The sequence below is a fragment of the Centruroides sculpturatus genome, unplaced genomic scaffold, assembly GCF_000671375.1.
Source record: "Centruroides sculpturatus isolate CEXI.00-Female unplaced genomic scaffold, Cexi_2.0 scaffold832, whole genome shotgun sequence".
NCBI classification, from domain to species: Eukaryota; Metazoa; Arthropoda; class Arachnida; order Scorpiones; family Buthidae; genus Centruroides; species Centruroides sculpturatus.
The window spans coordinates 19,355-40,562 of record NW_019384984.1 but is presented as its reverse complement, the minus strand read 5'-3'; the positions used below and the strand labels follow the sequence as shown (position 1 = coordinate 40,562).

Here is a 21,208-nt window from a genome sequence, read left to right as displayed (position 1 = left end):
ATTCCGTTTTATATGAATTCCATGTTGTACGAGTCACTTAGATTTTACAAATACGTGTGCCGGGCTGTAAACGGCTCACGTATTTGTAAAATCTAAGTGACTCGTACAACATGAAATTCATATAACACGGAATTATCTACAGTGTTATAGGGGGTCTACTATATTTTGTATTTTATCCATTTAAAAAATTCTGAATATATTTTCATTGATATTAAATAAAAATACATTTTATAACATTTTTCAGAATTTTTTTTTATAATTATACAAATATAAGCTACCTTGTTATTAAATAAAATTTTCCTGTGTTTTTTATAAAATAAATTTTAAAGAAATATTATAAAAAATTTCAATGATAAGATATTATATAATAATAGTATTTATACTTTTTTTTTGTTTCTTATTTTTCAAAAATTTTACTGATATCTTTATATACTTTTGAAGAAAAGAATCAAATTTCAAAATTACACAACTTTTTATTACTGTTCCAGATATTTATTGAATCTATATCTAAGTTTCATTCGTCCTTCATCAGTTTCCTTCTTGAAATAACATTGGATGAATTTGACAGGACCTATACCTTATGTTGACAATACAGAGATCTCTATTGAATATATGTGAATATAAAAATTTCAAAAATAATAATAAAAGGAAAAAAAATTGGGTATAGAAAAATAAAATAAAATCCTTACATGCCATTCCTGATAAGCGGCACGGTGCCAGGTCTCTGTAGGAAAAAAAAAACCCCAAAGAAGCCTCAGGAGATGTGTTGTCAGTATCTTGGCATACCGGTTCGAATTCATGGTTCCAACCACAAAATATAGTTTTTCAAACCTTACTGTTGTAGAAACATCCAGTAAACTCTAACAGAATAAGAGCTCGGGGGTCATTTGTCACCCAGATGTCCCGTTCGGTTTCTGCTCGTATTTTTTCATTATATTTTTGTGTACAAATGTAAGACTATTGTTATCAAAAATTTATTTTTATTTGAAAATATTTGATTTTTCCATTGTTCAATTTTTGTATCTTTTATTTTGCTTTTTCTGCTCAACGATAAACTATAATGGAAACTTGTTTTCTTCGTGGTATTTTTGTATCAATTTATATTCTAAGCAATCGACAACTTACTATGAAACTTTTCTTGATATAGAACTTTATTCGTTCGCAAGTAGACTACTTATGATGATGCAGATCGATTGTTTTTTTGTTATTCCACAAAGAATGTCATTGTTAGGAATAGTTAAATTAACTTATCCTTCTTTCAATTCATACATTTACAAAAATTACTTCTTTAAAAACATCTTATTTACTTAAATATCTTGAAATTATTATTAGTTACTTTAAAAAAATATATATTTTTTCTTATAATTTAAGTTTTAAATTTTATATAATTCTTAAAATTAGACGTCAGTTAAAAAAATTCCAGAAATTGTTCATAAATTTTTAAATTTCTCAAGTTTTTACGCTACTTCTGGCTAACTTTTTATCTGGTATCCAATTTCAGAACTTCTATTCCCTTCCTAAGTAAGCAAGTTCTATACTTAAGTTATATTTGTTGGTGTAATGCAAACTCTACAAACCGTTTGCCACTGAAAGTTACTGTGATGCTTCACAAAATTCCATGCTTATGATACTCCATACCATTTACTAGTTCCATAAATTCATAGAAATTTTTCCCGAAATTATCAAAAAAAATGCGACTATAATATTGAATTTTCTTTTCTTATATTTTCACTGAACTTTTATAATTTAATTTTCTATCCATTTTGATAATGCATCCGACAATAACAAATTTAAGATAAAAAATGATGCACTTAATTAAGATAATAAGTTCTTACAGTCGACTGATTTACTAAATTTGGATATTATAGTAATAAATTTTTATTATTATTTTATTTTTTTTTTAAATTTGTAAGAGTTCTCGAGTAAATTATATGTAACAATCTTAATTTTTGTGTAAGTAATTACACGCCAATAAATGAGTAAATATATAATTATTATTGTTTTACACGTCATTAGTAAATTATAAAAAGAAAACAACTAGATTAAGTTGACTCTATAAATAACACTTGATTGAGTAAATGCCTTCTAATTAAGCTTCTTCTTTCAGTCAACACAGAACAAACAAGTGTAAGTCCAATATTGGGTGTCCTCATAGGAATTGTTGGAGTGCTGGTGCTGTTAGCAGGAGTTGTCATATTTATTATGCGTTTAAATGGAGGAGATTCCGATAAAGGTCAGTTATAAAACAATATAAAGATATACTCGAATGAGATAAAATAAATGTTCTACAATATTAACTAAAAATTAAAGTAAAAATCTTTATCTGGAAACGGATTTCTAATACCATAAAGCAGTCATCGTTCGCTAGTTTACTTTGACTTAAATATATATTTAAAAAGTCAGAAAATTCTTAAATATTACGGTTTAAATTTGCCTGAACTAGGTTATTATTTACATAAGATCATTTAAAAAATCATAGCTCAAGCTTTAGTGTATAGAAAACTTTTTTTGTTGATGGTCTTACCTATTTCTATAATAAAAATAAATAGCCTTCATATCTAATAAAATATTGCCTTCTTTATAAAGATGGCATCAAGTTCTTTTGAGTAAAGTGATAAAAATGTTACTTCTACAAGAAATGGTTCAAAGTTTCTTGTTATACCCCGGCCTGCCAGTATACCTACACTTAGTAACACTAATACAAGTTATGATGTAGCAAAGGAAATGAGTTTTTCCGAAAGGTTCAAAGAAAGGAGCCAATGTGTGAAATATGAAGTCACGTTTGTAAAATACAACATGACAAGAAAATGGACTGAAGGAGATAGTTTTTCTAGTTGTATGACAGCAAAGAACATTTCGTCATATATCACAACAGAATGAACAGTTCTATAGACCACATTTCACTAAAGCTAATATTATAAAGACTTTCCTTTGCTACACATGGAAACACCTGTTTTTTGAAAATTTTACTTCATTTCCTAAAGTCATTATTCACTAGAAAGGTGTTCCTTCCCTTCTCTCTCTCTCTCTCTCTCTCTTTTCCTTATTTGATAAAAGCAAGTTTCAAATTTCAGAAAAAAATTGCAATACTTAAATTTAAAATAAAAAAAAATGAACAAAAATTGTTTATGTTTAGAAAATTAAACAGTAATATTTTATATGGCCGTCCGTATCGATTTAAGTTATGACAGAAAATAGACTAGAATTAGGANATTTTAAATTAAAAAAAATGAACAAAAATTGTTTATGTTTAGAAAATTAAACAGTAATATTTTATATGGCCGTCCGTATCGATTTAAGTTATGACAGAAAATAGACTAGAATTAGGATAGAAGTTGAAGAATTGAGTTCAAAAAAAGCTCTTGTTTTTGATGGCAGTTTACTACAATGATCCTTTTAACGCATGAATTATTTGAAAACTACTCGAAAACTATAAAATTTACTCGAAATCTTATTTCGAAACAATGTCATAAAATGATTCCAACAGAGAAAACCAATCTTAATACCCTACTATCTTTCGCCCTGTTTAATATTATTAACGTTATAATAAATAACTATAAACTATATTTTATATACATAATCCTAAATATAAGTAAGTTTACAGTAATCATATAAGTAAGCATCTACATGATTTTATTCTTTACTTTTGCAGTTCAACCCCATATCGAGATAGAAACCAAGTAAGTTCAACTTTCAGTGTGATGTTAATTTAATTATTAATTAATTAGACACAACAAAAAGTAAATTATAATTTATTATTATGTTCTTTGTAGGATTGAAGATTCATTGAAGAAAGAAATTGAGGAATTACAAGATACCACTGGAAAAGGTCCGGACATCATTCCACCAAACAATGATACTCAGAGTAAGAATATGGCACATTTATTGCTGGAAATTCCAAAACACACGTACACAAATATTCCCTTCTATCGATACATTCTGTATACTTTAAAACAATTTAGTTAATTAATTAAAAAGGATTCGTTGTATCACATACACGACAGGTATATTATTTATTTTCTGAGCTTCTAGAAGCAAATTTATTTCAATTATTTAAAGTGAACTTAAAATATACACGATAATTGCATAAGTTTAATATTAAAAACTAATTTTAAATAATTTTTTTTTTGCTTCGGTACATCTGATTATCTAAGAATAAGATTTAAGTAAAACATTTCTATTATTATTTGATTATTTCGACTCCGTTTTAAACAACTTTTCACACTGTACAATATGTACAAATCAATAAAATATAAAAGAAAAATTTGTAAATTTATTATTAGTTTCGTATTATTAGTTATATTAGCAACTAGTTTCGTATTAAAAAGTAGAAAAATGAAGTTTTGATTGGAAAAGTTTCTTATTAAAAATGATTTAGTTGTTTTACAGTAATCGATTTATCATCACTCACGAAATGAACATGTTCAGCGACCACAAAATATTAATTGACTCATTATCGTCACCTTGGAAACGTTCATGCATCATTTGCCAAATTTTATCACAATCTTTACAATAAATATCAAATAAATGTCTACGTTTACACATTAACTCGTATCTTATATAATCGTGTAGATTGTAGAAATGAGTAAAAATTAAGTATCAACACTTTACACACTGTTTACATAACCTGACAAATGCCACCCGTTACCTTCATTTGTAAATTTAAAATAATATTTGGCCATGCGATATAACGTTTTAAACGTAAAATATATTATTATCAATTCAATTTAATCATTTTTATTATTAAAAATTGAATTTAAACATTTATAAAAATATGTTTTATATAGCAATCTTTCATATAAACCAAGACGTATAAGAAGCATACAGTAAAATCGCTTATTCTATAACAGTAAAAGCATTTACAAAATAAAATTTCTCACACGTTTCCTATAATCATTTTAATATTAAAGACATTTTAAAAAATTTATATATATTATATATATATGTCTTTTTTACTTATGGGTCATTTGTCACGGAATTTTTATGATGCATGACCATGTAAAGAATTTTTCATATAAAAAATTTATATAGCTGTTATAATATATTACATATGTGAAAATATAGTTAGGCCTTTTTTATGTTATATATATATATTGCATAAAATACGTATATTCTATTTATTTACTTATTTTGTTATATTTCACCATTATGCGTTTGATATATTATTCTGCAGTTACAACATACGAATCGAGAAGGGAAAGTCATCGTTCACGACCCGCAGGACCTTCTTATTCAACTTTTTCTTCTTCCGAAGAAATCAGTGAAAATATCACAAGTATTCTACCTCAAAGGGTAACAAAGGTAAATATAATTTACTAAATTGCAACTACTATACTTCTCCCCATCCTCTACCATCCACTGTGTAAATATAGCAACTGCCAGCCAACTCACAATTCATGTGGAAGAGAATAATTTAATTTGTTTTCAGGTAGTAACAACACAGATTTTATTATGTATATTTTTATATATATACATTTACTTTACGATTTATTTAAAAAAAATATATTTAAAATATTGCAAATTGAATATGTATTGGATTAAGATAACTTGCAAGGTCGCAAGATGTATTGCAAGTCGCGTAGATGTGTACATTTAGTGTTCCTTCACTAATAATATATATATATATAAATTGCATTTAGATAGATGTCTTCATCATTAAAAACATGAAGGAAAAACATACTTTATAAGTAATAAGTTTCATTTTTCTGTCGAGAAATTTCATTTGATATCGTATTAGGTGACATGTTATCTGAAAGCTTCGTGTTCTTCACCCGTAGGCTAGTTTATTCCTTTGACAAATATGATGAATGTAATTAATTTTATACGATTAACGTGCTAAAAAATTTTATCCTGAATACATTTTGGATAAAAGTAAAAAGATAGAAGGGCTACTAGTTAACTATTAAAATAATACAGTTATATAAATATGCAACACCACTTGAACTGTTTTAAGTACATGAAATCATTACATTTATTGGCTTGTAGATGAATTATGTACGAATAATTATCAAAAATAAAGAAAATAATAGTTAAAGGAGGCATAAGTTGACATTAATTACTAGTTATATTATATAAACGGATTTATTTGGATTAATATTGCATAAATGTATACGATATAAGTTCAAAGTATGAGCTTATTTTCTGAGATTACATCTCCCTAATTAATCGTTCGATTTTTCTGAAAATTGCTAGGAAACTTTCCTCGTAATACGCAAACCTCCCTGCAAAATTTCAGAAATTTTTGACAAATGATACAGGAATTATTAATCTTCAAAGTGGATCTAAGTAAATATTTTTTTTGTGTTTTTGAAGTGATTCCTTTATTCATTAACATCTATAGAAATCAGAATTCACATGAAATTAAATTATGCTTTTAAAGAAAAACCACATGATCGAAATGAATAATTAATAGAACAATTTTTGATAAACAAATTGGCATAAGATTACATGATAAATATATAATTTATATTAATAATTCACACAAAACATAATAATACTTTAATCAAAAGAATGGGAAATGAAAATGTCAAATATCATAATAACCGTTAACATGTCAATTAACGATAGATTGTATTTAATAATGCTGACTGTATTGAACCATAATTACATTATATAATTATAAATTATATATTAAACTAAAGCTCCGAAATGAAAGATCATTAGTAAAATTAATGCAAAATAATCTAATCGCATTTAAATTTACCTTTCGTATGTCTAACCGAAAGAAAACGAAACAGAATGCCATGATTTTAAAAAAAATGATTGGAAATAATAATTTTAAGGTAAACAAATCAAATTTACTAAATATTTTCACAATACCGAGGAGAAATTATTTGATTGATGGGTAAATTCGTGTAATAATTTTCAAAATTTCAAGTTCAATACACGAATAAAGCCGAAAACATGACGAATATATTGGTGTTCAACAAGTTCACTTAATCTTTCGAATCGGATTCGAAGTGTGTCGCCTGAACGTGACCAGAACGTGTGACTTGAGTGCGTAACAATGGAAGTCGCTGACCCTTTATATCACATATATATTTCAGAAAGTTGCAAAATTTTAGTATATAATTCACAACCATCATCTATAACAATTTCGTTTATTATTTTTTTACTATTATCTACAACTATTCGTTTACTATTTATTATTTTTTGCAATACAGTTAAATGATTTGAATTCCTCGAATTTTAATGGATTTGTTATATTATAATTAAATATTAGTACAGTCGAACCTCCAAATAACGGACATCTCCCAATAATTTTTGTGTTCCCGTCACTGGCCGCTGTTGACAGGTTTGACTGTATTTTGTTTTATTTCGTTTGTAATATTTAATTATAAATTATAAATAAAAGGGTCCTTTTTATTTATATTTTAAAATTATTTTATTGATAATATTTTAAAATCTTTAAAAATAATTTTCAAAATAAAATGTTTACAATAATTAATTTAAAAAAAAAATTAATAAAAATAATTTTTAAATTTCATTTAAATAAATTACACAACGAAGTAATTTTAAATAATATTTTATAATTTTTAAAAATATAAAAACATTTTTAAAAATCTGGTAATGAATTTTTCCGGCATTTTTTATTTGTTTTCAACACTAATAATTGCTTCTATTACCTTTAAGTCTTCAGATTGGTTTGGGAGATACTAAGAAGATTGGGCCATATCTTTCGAACCAATGATGCGATTTTCGTGAAAATTTATAAAAACATTTTTCCCTAATACACAAACTTTTCTGCAAAATTTCAGAAATTTTCGATAAAAAGCAAAGGAGATATTAAGCTTCAAAGTGAGTGAACAAAATCGTGCCCTCTATACACACTAACATCTATACATACAGAAAAAAAACGTCCAACGTTTTTGCATTTCTCGTCGTTTCAAAGTCCCTTGAGTCCAAAAATATAAAAATCTTGGAGGGGGGTCATTTTTCGACCAATCGCCATACTTTGTAAGCGTTTTATTTTGAAAATTATTTATAAATATTATCAATAAAATAATTTTTAAAATGTAAACAAAAAAACAGCCTTTTATTTATGATTTTTTGATGTTATACTCTTTATACTTTTTTATTTACAATTTCGATTAATAAATAATTGTAAACCAAATTACAAATTGATTATTTACAAATAATTTTGATAATTGAGAAAATACACAAAATAAAAGAAGAATAATTGAAGATAATATTTTTAAAATTACACTTTATAAAATCGAAAAGATTTGTAGAAATATTACAATTTTTTTTATCTATAAATGTTGATTTTTATCAGAAGAAAGATGCAGACATCTCTTGAAAATAATTTCAAAGAGGAATCTTGAATCTAGCGACTATAATGTGATGTAAAAGATTTAAGATTGCTTTTTTATGGATAAATTCTTGTCAAAAGGATATAAAAATATAAAATTTTCATAGAAAATTTTTAAAACTCTTATTTATAATCCTTTAAAATCCTTAACGCATTTATTTATTTTATTTTTCCTTTACTGGATGCAATTACTTATCATTATCGTTATAATAACAACACCTGGATAATGTTTGTTTATTAAAATCTTTAACATAAGAAATTTATTATAAAAATAAAAAAATTTAATATTTTATAAGCTTAAAAAAATAGATCTTTTATTAATATTAAAAGTCGTTTTTTTAGAAGAGGAATATAAAATATTAAATTAAAAATTATTATTGTTGTTGTTGACAAGCAAAAAGTAATAAACAAACAAAAGTAATAAATATTTTATGTAAATTTACTGAATATTAAAAGATTAACAAAAATATATAAATAAAGATTTTTTTAATAAAAAATAAAACAAGATGGCCAAAGGAGAAATTTTAAAGCAAAATGCAAAGAAAATAAAGGCTTATATAACATATATTTGATGATAGAAGACGATAATAATCATAATTTAATAATACTAATTTAATATATATCTATATAATAATCTCAGAAAATATACTGTTTGAAGTAAAAGGTAATTTTAGAGACGAAGTTAATGTGTAACCGGAGGTCATTGTATGGAAAAAGGATCGGATCTAAGAGTTTAAGAAAAAGTGATACAAAAAAATAAGTAGAAAATAAAGAAAGGGTCACATTTCTTTGTTTCCCTTTCAGCTATAATCTTCTTTATTTCTTTTCAGCTGGATGAAGTCACATCCAGATAACTGATAAAAGACAAGCGAGACACTTTCTAGGAGTAGAAAAGGGAAAAATAGAGGTATATATCTAGAAAACTGAAGATGTCAGAGAAATTTGTATCCTGAACTATCATAGACATGATTGTTTGTGATATAGGATAGCAATAGGTAAAAAAAAGAAGCCCCAGATACCAACAGATATCTGAAGAACATTCAGAATACTACAATTTGGAATTTGATCCTTATATTTATCAGTAACAATTGATATAAGATACACTATCATTGTAGATTTGAGATGTAATGAAAAGAAGAATAGATCTAAATTGTTTCAATAGCACTTTCGGGGTAAAAAGAGTAAACAATATAATTTTATATGTTTCTTTTTTTGAAAATTTATATCTTGTAGTTATTTTTTGTCTTAAAATAACCTCAATATATAACTTTAACAAAGAGAAAAAGTAAGTACAGTTAGACACATTGAGAAATCACCCCACACATTTCTTTAATGAAATTAATTTGTAAATGAAATTAAGTTTTCTTATTTATATCTGTGAATTTGTCTCTCTCATAAATATTAAATAAAGCAAAAAAACACAACCTCAGTATTAGTAAATTACTAAATTGTAATGTTTTGTTACTTTTCAAACTCAAACTTGTGTGTAGAGTTCATTGTTATTGTTTGAAAATTTTCAATTTAGTGGCAATTTCGATGAAATGATAGCGATTGATAATGACCAGTTTCATCAGTCTGCTCTTTTAGTTTATAAAAATTAAATATTTATATTAGTGATGCTTTGTTTAGATGAATTATTGATTATTTCAATAATAAATCATCTAAAGAGCCTATGTACTTTTATTTAAAAAAAATACTTTGACTCTATATTTTTAATTTCTGAAAAATCTTTCGAACAAACAAACATACAAACGAACAAAATAAATTATAAATGTTATTTTTTAATCATTGAAAGTAACGTAATTTTTCATTCGTAAATTGTTTATAAACATAGAGAAAAAAAAATTTTTGAAATAGTCAGAAAATCTGATGATAAATTAATTTTTTAGTATATATATTATTTTTTAATTTTAATTTTTTGTATAAGACTTACAAACAATGCTGAGATTAGCGAATAATACAAACTATATGTAATTTATACGAACTATGAGATACATTATACAAGAACAAAGCATAAAAAAGTCATTATATTTACCTTTTATATTATTTAAATAAGATTTTCTATGTCTTTTTTCCTATTAAGGAACTTACAAGAGTATATATGATACTATTTTCCTGTATATATTCATATTATATTCAGTTATATATATTTTTTCCTGCTCTCTAATAAAGAACTCAGGAATAAATTTATTCTTATCCTTATTGTTTTTTTTAAATCTTTTTCCACATTTTATAAAATATTTGAATATTTATATTATACAAAAATTTCTATATATTTGAGTATTTTTTTTTATATTTTATTATATTGAAATATTATGCAAATTTTATTATTTGTTTTACCAATATTTATTGGTTTACTTGAATCAATTTTGGAAGGAAAAAAAATATATATATATATTTTTTTTTTTCTGTTGAATCCATTTCTATTTTGCTTATGTATTGATCCAGTTTCTTATCAAAATATTTCAAAAAATTCTTTCAAATTTTTTACAGATCTTATTCAAATATATAGCAAAGTATTGAATATACATAGTAAGAATGGTATAAAGATTTTTAAATCTAGGTAAAAATATATGTATGGAATGGATTTAAAATTTATAAATAGTAAAAAAAAAATCTTTTATAATATAAGTAAAAGTGATGTGGAGTAATAAACTTTATCTGTTTTCTATCTTTTAAAATAAACTTCCTAAATGTTACCATTAAAGTATTTGATGTTATATTTATTTTTCTTTCTAACATGGAGAAAAAAAATCGCTGTGCTTATTTAATTTAGTTATATTTACATAATGTATTTTTACAATTTTTTCCCCTATTTTTTATTTAATAAAATTTATTCTGATCAATACTTCTGACATATATTTAACTAAAAAAAATATTGAACTTTGAACTTAAATATTATTCATGTTAAAATACTAACTGTGCTAAATATAAACTTAAATTCTTCATTTATATGATAATTAATTTAATTATATTCAACTAAAACATAAACAAGCTTATTTATTTACTTATATTTAAAATTAAAATATAACTTTTATTAATATTTATATTATTATTTATTATTATTATTATTATTTTTAAAGAAATTCTATGATTTATTATGACAAAGTTTCTTCGTGTTGTTTATATTTTAAGGAATTTAAATACATTTATCGATCGAATATTTAGTTTTTTTAATATTAATGTGTATCTGTTTTAAAGTTTTAATTGATTTTTAATGTTTGATATATTTTTTTTTTAAGTACAGTACTGTATTTATTTAAAGAAATATTCGATAATAATTTATTTGTTTATTTACTTAAAATTTAATTAAAAACTTTGATTTTTGGTTAAAAAATAAACATTTATTTGTTTATAAATAATTATTTAGCTAAGAATTTATTATAATTAAGTAAAATATGTACAGCAAAACCTGTAAACAACGGCCACAGACGAGAGCATTAAAAAAATGGATGTTGTTCGAAGGTTAACGCTGTTTAGAAGTTATTTTGTTTTCATTTTTGTTCGAAAAATGTTCATGAAAATAAAATGGCAGCTGTTTAGAGGTGGGCATTATTGGGAGGGTTGATACTGTAGTCCATTCTCGAGATTATTGTATTAAATAAATAACATTTTAAAGGTTTTATTATGACTGAAATAACGAAGAAAACTGCAAATAATATATTAACACGAGGTATAAAATGCACCAAAAGTATATTGTAATATATTAAACATCTAGGGGTGGCCCAAAATTTAGTTAACCGAGATGTACTTTTAAGAACTATTAATTAAAACCGTTTATAAAAATAATATATTTCGGTTAAATGACTTTTGGGCCAACTCTGCATGATTAATACATTCTGAGTTTAAAGAATACGATAATTATACAGTCTTATGGTGAATGTATTAAAATTTGAGGTCAGTTATATATAAAAATTAACGGTTATGTATGTATAATTATAATTAAGATATCGCTGAAGGAATTAATTTATATCCAATTTCACATTATCTTAGTGAATATTCATTGTTTTTTCTGGTGATTTTCTTGTATTTTATTACATATAAATCTTCCATTCATTGTTTTACAATAAGAGTAATATCATATTAAACAATAAAATATATATATATATACATTACAAGTCAATAGGAATGTCTTCAAGCAGAAATTTCTAATGTTTTCAAGAAGAAATGGAGTGAAATATAAAATTTCTTACTTCCTGTAATAAGTAAAATATCTTCCAAAATTATTATATTAATTACAGGCAAAGCTTAGAAAAGTCGTATTAATTTTTCATTAAATAAATGTTTTGTTCAAAACTTCAGATATCCCATTATTTTTGTTAGAGAAGTGGAAAGAGCATCTGCAGTCTTTGTTCTTGACTTTTCATCGTACATCACCAGTATAATTGATGAAGTTCGATAAATAAAGACTGAAAGGTGAATTTACTTGAACTCTAATGTTTGATTTCTCTGAAAAGTTTTCTATAACTTCTAAAGTGTTTTTAAATGTTACAATGGATTAGATCATTTCCATTTCCATTAATGTTCTTCCGTATGAGACGAAGAAAAGAAGGATAGAACTTTTAACAATTTAAGTTTTGTAATTAAGATTTAAAATGATGATATTTCGTAAAAGCTATACACATAAATCAGAGATATGAAACTTTTACTTGTCGCTTGCATTTTTAATGGGGTTATATTCACTTCCCATTCAGTTCTAGTTCATGTAAACATTAAAATTTCCTGCAAAATGTCTCTAAAACAGAATACAGAATACGTAAATGCCTAACCGAATAGAATAGTATACTTACTAATATACCTAATCCTTTCTTCTGTCCTCATTCTTTAAATATTTAAAATACCTTATAAAAAATTTGTCAAATCTTTTCATCTAAGAGAGTATTCTCATCCCATTTTCTCATATATATTTTACATTACTTTTAGGCTTATGTTGTTAAGTGGGAATTGGATTGATTATAAGCCAACACAAGGTGAGCTACCAAGAGGAGAGTGTCTACTTTCTTAAAAAATTTTCTATAGGAACTAGCCCCTATTTAGCTATTAGACAAGTGAAGAAAACACGGAAAACATCACGTGGCCAGCCTACTGGTCAGGCACGAACCCGCGACCAATTACCAATGTTCAGTGGTTTTATCCAGTCGTCCATTGGTGGTCTCTTTATATGGTTAAGAAATAAAATTCATTTATGACCATTCATCAATATAACGAGCAAAAATTATCGTCACAATGCCGGGCTGCCATTTTTAACCATATTTTTAATTTATTTAATTTAAAATATATATTTTCCAACCTCAAATGAGTAGTGTTTTGCCCCTGTAAATCATACTTCCCCTGGTAACAACATAGTCATGCCGATCATCTATATACCATTCGGGGGAAAATTTTTGAATTAAAATCAAGTGATTTCCGGTCTAAACCAAACGTTATATACGGGGTCTCTTTTTCCTATGCTTTCCATATCCGGTTTCAATTTTTATCTATCTAACAACGTTCTCAAGATTAAAATAGGACAGACAGATAGAGAACTAGACGGATGAAAGTAGGAATTTATATTGAACTCCAAAAACATTTAGTTTTAAGTTTGTGATTTACAATAGGAAAAATGTCATAATTATATACAATATTTAAATTTGATATTATTGTATTTTACTGAGATCTTCAACCCAAATTAAGCACCACTGCTTTAAGCAGATATTTACAATTCCTTTCCACGTATTGTTTGGTAAGTTACAGATTAGTCTATTCTAGTTGTTAAAGATCTTTAGAATAAGATTCCACGAAATAATATATATAATATTTCAAAATAGCAGATATAAATCTTCTAAAAATCATTTTAAAAAATTTTTGGCATCTATCACTGAATGGTTGGCAATGAAATGAAAAGTAGAACTCTTCAATTCAGATGTACAAAAATAAAAAATTAAAAAAAAAATAAAGTGATATATTTGAAAAGTTTCTATTTTAAAAATACTTTTACAGTTTTATGTGGGTTACTTTTGAATTGAAATTCTATTATTCAAATTTTGCTGTGATACAATATAAAATTTTTATATATTAACTTTGTTTCGAATACAACATAGATGAGATTTATGTATTTTTAAATATGTTTACATAACATTTCAAATTTTTATATATAAATATTATAATTTCACAAAAATAAAATAGTTTTATAAAAGTTTTATACATGACACTATATATAGGCCTATATATACACACACACATATATATTGTATAAGAATAATACATAAAATGCATAATTTTATTTCCATAATTTTAAATACATAACATTTATCTACACAAATTCTATTATCATAAAATTATTAAAACTTTTACCACCTTTAAAAAATATACACTATTTTCATAATATATATATATATATATATATAGGGCCTATATTTAAAATTCTAATGTTAAAAACTTTATTTAAATTATGGAATTATATATTAATGTTATTATAAAATTAATTTTAAGATGAGAAATAAATAATTTGGTAGTTTCTCCTCTTTCTCTTTGACTGAAACTTTATATACACAAGAGAATTGCAAGTTAGTGTACTCGAAGAAGAAATTTCAGCAATGGCGTCATAAAATTGACTTTTATAAAATTTTTAAAAAATTATATTTTCTGCAATATCTTACATTAAATGATTTTTTTTGAATATAGAAGTCGAGTCTTTTGAGAATTATACTTATAAATTTTTGCTTAAATATAAGAATTTTTATTATTTTTATAATGTAAAAGTAATTGCTTTTTTTAAAAAAAAATCCTTTATTAATATATAAATTTTTTTAATTTTAAAACTACCAAGTTTTAAATGAAATTATTACATTTTTTTAAATATAAATTAATCTTAATAATGGCTTCTTATATATAGAAATTGTGATAATTTTTATATTTAATTTTATGAACTAAGATTGGAGTTTTGAGACATTTTCTGTAATATTTATAAATATATTTTATACCTGTTTGCTATAAAGTATAATATTTGCTGAATTAATCATTATAAAAAAAAATAATATGAGGCTAAGAGGGCCTATAGATAAAATACAATAATAATAATAATAATAAGCATGTTTCCTAATATACAAGGCCTCATGAATCTTGTATGTATAAGGCCAAGCAGTGTCTTGATTAAGTCCTATACACTATAATTCATGTATTATATATTGTTTCTCATTAATTATACCTTAAGAAAAATTCGATTAATCAAGAATTTTGTTTTAAGTTTATTTAAGTATTATTAACTAAGGATATTACACGTGATAAACTTGGCATTCTTCAATTTTAATTATTAATTAATTATTTTGTATTACGTACTACGAATTACTGGATATTTGAAAAGCACTAATTAAATCAAATATAATTAAAGATTTAATTGAATGTTTAATATAATTAGATAATTTTGTAAATCTGCTTTGTGTATAATTGACCATAATTATTATTCTATCAATAGAAGAAAATATTTTTCTAATAAATTTTATTATAGAGTTTTCTGAATATTTTTTACTATATTTTAAAATAGTTAAATCACTTTAAATTTTATATTATACAATTTATAAAGAAAGAGAAGATTATAAATGTTTATACCATTCCTATTTCCTACTGTTCTTTTTTTTATAGAATGATATATTCTTATTTTTTTTTCTGTATAATTCAACAAAGTATTGATTAAAAATATACTCAGCTTGTATGAACTGTAAGTGACTTTTTGTTTCTCTCCCACAGCCAAATAGTGAAGTGTTGTATGCGGAGCTGTCATTTCCAACCGCACCTCGGCAACACCTCTTGAGACAAGCTGGCCCATCAATAGAATACGCTGAGATCGACTTTGTTCGTTCAAGAATGCCACAAAGAAGGCCACCGAGCCCAGATACGGGACCATTCACCAATATAACGAGCAAAAATTATCGTCACAATGCCGGGCTGCCATTTTTAACCATATTTTTAATTTATTTAATTTAAAATATATATTTTCCAACCTCAAATGAGTAGTGTTTTGCCCCTGTAAATCATACTTCCCCTGGTAACAACATAGTCATGCCGATCATCTATATACCATTCGGGGGAAAATTTTTGAATTAAAATCAAGTGATTTCCGGTCTAAACCAAACGTTATATACGGGGTCTCTTTTTCCTATGCTTTCCATATCCGGTTTCAATTTTTATCTATCTAACAACGTTCTCAAGATTAAAATAGGACAGACAGATAGAGAACTAGACGGATGAAAGTAGGAATTTATATTGAACTCCAAAAACATTTAGTTTTAAGTTTGTGATTTACAATAGGAAAAATGTCATAATTATATCCAGTATTTAAATTTGATATTATTGTATTTTACTGAGATCTTCAACCCAAATTAAGCACCACTGCTTTAAGCAGATATTTACAATTCCTTTCCACGTATTGTTTGGTAAGTTACAGATTAGTCTATTCTAGTTGTTAAAGATCTTTAGAATAAGATTCCACGAAATAATATATATAATATTTCAAAATAGCAGATATAAATCTTCTAAAAATCATTTTAAAAAATTTTTGGCATCTATCACTGAATGGTTGGCAATGAAATGAAAAGTAGAACTCTTCAATTCAGATGTACAAAAATAAAAAATTAAAAAAAAAATAAAGTGATATATTTGAAAAGTTTCTATTTTAAAAATACTTTTACAGTTTTATGTGGGTTACTTTTGAATTGAAATTCTATTATTCAAATTTTGCTGTGATACAATATAAAATTTTTATATATTAACTTTGTTTCGAATACAACATAGATGAGATTTATGTATTTTTAAATATGTTTACATAACATTTCAAATTTTTATATATAAATATTATAATTTCACAAAAATAAAATAGTTTTATAAAAGTTTTATACATGACACTATATATAGGCCTATATATACACACACACATATATATTGTATAAGAATAATACATAAAATGCATAATTTTATTTCCATAATTTTAAATACATAACATTTATCTACACAAATTCTATTATCATAAAATTATTAAAACTTTTACCACCTTTAAAAAATATACACTATTTTCATAATATATATATATATATATATATAGGGCCTATATTTAAAATTCTAATGTTAAAAACTTTATTTAAATTATGGAATTATATATTAATGTTATTATAAAATTAATTTTAAGATGAGAAATAAATAATTTGGTAGTTTCTCCTCTTTCTCTTTGACTGAAACTTTATATACACAAGAGAATTNCTCGGCAACACCTCTTGAGACAAGCTGGCCCATCAATAGAATACGCTGAGATCGACTTTGTTCGTTCAAGAATGCCACAAAGAAGGCCACCGAGCCCAGATACGGACGAAGACGATTTTGGTATTACAACTGAATGGCCACTCGTTTACAACGTGGGTCTCCAGCGTAATAAAAAGGTCTATTATATACCCATATACGAGATTTTTTTTCTTCCTTTATTCCCATGCAGATCGGTGGAGAAATTTTGGTTAAAAGAAACTCTTTGAATAAAACTGTTAATCGTCATTGTTTCTAAAGTGATTAATGTGATGAACATTACTGGATAAGCTCAAGCAGTTGAGTGACGTTCAACATGCATTATTACCCTGAATGGCCATCTTCCGTGACCTTCCTAATCTAACACACTTGGCTGCATGTGTTAATCAATTTTAATCAATTTGATAGAACCCAGAGTATGTGGCGAAATGAAAATACAACACTTTTCTAAGCTTATTTAGCACAGATTGTGACTATTTAGCGGGAAAAATAATAAAAAGAATATTGTACAGATCATTTATCATTTTACTTTATTAAATTTTTCTAATATAATATTTTATCTTAATTTTTACTCGAATATTTGATGAATTATTAATTTTAATAAAAAAAATTTTTACTTTATGATCATTAACTCGCTCTAAATAACTTTTATAAAGTAAAATTAATTTATATATTTATTTATTTATTTTTTATTTTTTAACTTACTCAATGGGTTTATATAATATTCTGTTCTAATTCAATTTTTATCTCTTAATTTTTGCATTTTTTATCGTTGCTCTATTTTTTATTTTGAATTACCAAATTTACCACACGCTTTATCTTGGCTAAAACAATAAAACTGAAAGAATAAAACAAGTTTCAGTTCAATTTTTCAGCATATCTTTCTTATTTCTTTCAGCTTTACATACAATCGCATTATATTTAATGTAAGGTGGCCTCTCCCATTGGGGACAGAAGAAAAAAATTATTAAATTATATAATTTTATATTGTACAACAAAGCAAATTAACACACACATATATATATAAAATTAAGGTATCCATTACACAATTCAACACTCAATTCTCTTGGCTTAATGTTTAAATTTAGAAGATTGAACACACATTTTAACTGGGAGTAAAGGTAATTTAGTATAATATGGGAGGAATAATGGAAATTCCGTCTTTTTCCTGAAGCATAGAACTACATTATGCTGTAATCTTCATTATTCCAATCCGTTAATTTTCCTTCTTAAACTTATTTCCATTTAAATAAATAGTTTTTAATGTTATTTACATAGAAAGACAAACTAAAACTTTCATTACTTTTTTGTATATTCTACATTGTTTCCAAGCACAAAATGTAAGGATTAATTGATGAAAACATTAATTTTTTTAACGTCTTTTAAGTAAGATTACGTGTAACGTGTATATATGTATATATAAAAACAATCAAATTGAAAATTTATTTTCGTTTAAGTTTTCATTTCCTAACCTTTAAAATTAAGATTAAAATATTTTACGTTTACAAATTTATCTCAATTTTCATTAATTTTCCTATTAAGAATCTCTGGAGTATCCTCTAATATATCTTTTTTTAATGTATTTAATTACAGAAATTAAAACCTACCATAGAATATTCGACTACTAGTACTCCATTGTAAGTAGAAACGATGGAACAAATGTCGTCTTGGAGGACATAAAATGGCGACTTCAACATGATGCATATCTCCGTCCTTGAAATCCATCGAGGATTATCTTCACAGTCGTCTACTTCCATAAATCTTTTGGAACATGAATCATTATTAACAGACAGGTAAGGATAAAAATAACGTACCATTCGTCTCATTCCAAATAATCTTACATTATCACTGCTAAGAATTGTTGCGAGAGAGTCCTTTCTAAGTATAACTTTTATTCCCGTAATTTTATCAAGAAGTTTTTAGGAAAAAAAAAATCAATTCTTTTATCTTCTCTTTTCATATTTCTTTTCTATAACAATAAATAATATTTTCAAAGTTCAATTCTATCAAATTTCTAAACCAAAAGAAGAAAAAAAAATTAAAATATATAAATGAATTTTTGCTATTAAAATATAACCAAAATTTCAATATTAGCTTTACATTTTAACATAAAATTGCTTCGTTTCTAAGAATTTTTTCTTCTTAGACAGGTTTCTGTTTTATTATTAAGCTTCCGTTTTGGACAGGTTTTACTGTGTATTTAAATCTAAAATGTTGATATTATGATTTTATTTTTTAAATATTCGTTTTAATTTTAGGTGGATGAAGACAGATTTAGAATCAAAAATAAATAATAATAATAATAAAATAGCAGTCCTCATTCACGTTGATAAATTCAACTGTCATAAAAGAGGATCGGGAACATCACTGCCACATTTGTAATATGTTCATCACATTTATACATTTTCTCATAAAACGGTTTTTTCGACGTCTTTTTTGAAATAAAAAAAAAGNATTATAATAAAACCTGTGTAAACCGGACTCGCACGATACCGTTTAGAACAAGTTTTTTTTTCTTTTTTCTTTTTAAACACAGTAAATCGCTTCGTTTCTAAGAATTTTTTCTTCTTAGACAGGTTTCTGTTTTATTATTAAGCTTCCGTTTTGGACAGGTTTTACTGTGTATTTAAATCTAAAATGTTGATATTATGATTTTATTTTTTAAATATTCGTTTTAATTTTAGGTGGATGAAGACAGATTTAGAATCAAAAATAAATAATAATAATAATAAAATAGCAGTCCTCATTCACGTTGATAAATTCAACTGTCATAAAAGAGGATCGGGAACATCACTGCCACATTTGTAATATGTTCATCACATTTATACATTTTCTCATAAAACGGTTTTTTCGACGTCTTTTTTGAAATAAAAAAAAAGAAAAACAGGATCCATATGACCAAACAATGGAAGAAAGAAAGAAAGAAAGAAAAAAAAAATACATTCGTTATAAATAAATAAATAAATAACACATATCTAAATATAGGCTACTACTTAAGGAAGAAGAGTTATATATAAATATATAATAATGTTGAAGGTGACGTTTGTTGAAACCAAAAAAAAAAATATAGTAAAATGCAGTTTTAAAATTGTAAATATATATATATATATACTTATATAAAACCAGTGCCTTTTTTCGATTGATGAAGCCTAGTTAAAGTTCCTGTTGGTCGTATTTTTCATAATAAATCTAGGCATGAAAGAATTTTACAAATTGACGATTTTATCATTTATTGTGACGTAGATTATACCTTATTTACGAAAAGAAAAGATCCCTTTAAAAAAAAAAAGGGGGTGAAAAACCTGTTGATATTGTTTAAATCTCAACGACAGAAACGAAATGGATTCTTAAGGGTAATTTTTTTTCCTTGTTTTTTTTTTTAGTGGAAGAAGAATTTAAAAAAAATTCGCAAAATTAATTGAATAAATTAATCAGAAAAATAAAATATACAAAAATTTTTTCTTAGATTATTTTATTTGCGAGATTCTAAATTACCTTCTGATATTTATATATATATAAAAGTGTTTTTAATCACGTTTTTTTCTAAAGAAAAATCCCTTAAATAAAAAAAAAAGAGAGAAATTTTTGTGATTTAGCATCTAAAAAATTTTTTATTACGATTTTTCTATC

At 24.7% G+C, this 21,208-nt stretch overlaps 1 protein-coding gene and 1 long non-coding RNA gene across 2 annotated transcripts in view; both read left to right on the top strand.

Moving 5' to 3' along the window:
* Positions 1 to 17,482, top strand: part of LOC111632880 (vascular cell adhesion protein 1-like) — a 182,322-nt gene extending 164,840 nt beyond the window's left edge. Inside the window, exons 9-14 of the mRNA XM_023377404.1 lie at positions 2,108 to 2,233; positions 3,653 to 3,680; positions 3,774 to 3,865; positions 5,174 to 5,301; positions 16,037 to 16,208; positions 17,472 to 17,482. Coding sequence (XP_023233172.1) covers positions 2,108 to 2,233; positions 3,653 to 3,680; positions 3,774 to 3,865; positions 5,174 to 5,301; positions 16,037 to 16,208; positions 17,472 to 17,482 — 557 coding nt within the window. The remainder of the gene's footprint in view (positions 1 to 2,107; positions 2,234 to 3,652; positions 3,681 to 3,773; positions 3,866 to 5,173; positions 5,302 to 16,036; positions 16,209 to 17,471) is intronic.
* Positions 17,483 to 17,548: 66 nt separating this feature from the next.
* Positions 17,549 to 19,957, top strand: LOC111632878. The gene is made up of 3 exons (XR_002757944.1): positions 17,549 to 17,718; positions 19,172 to 19,371; positions 19,837 to 19,957. It is a non-coding gene; the product is annotated as an uncharacterized LOC111632878 (long non-coding RNA).
* The last annotated feature ends 1,251 nt before the right edge of the window (positions 19,958 to 21,208 follow it).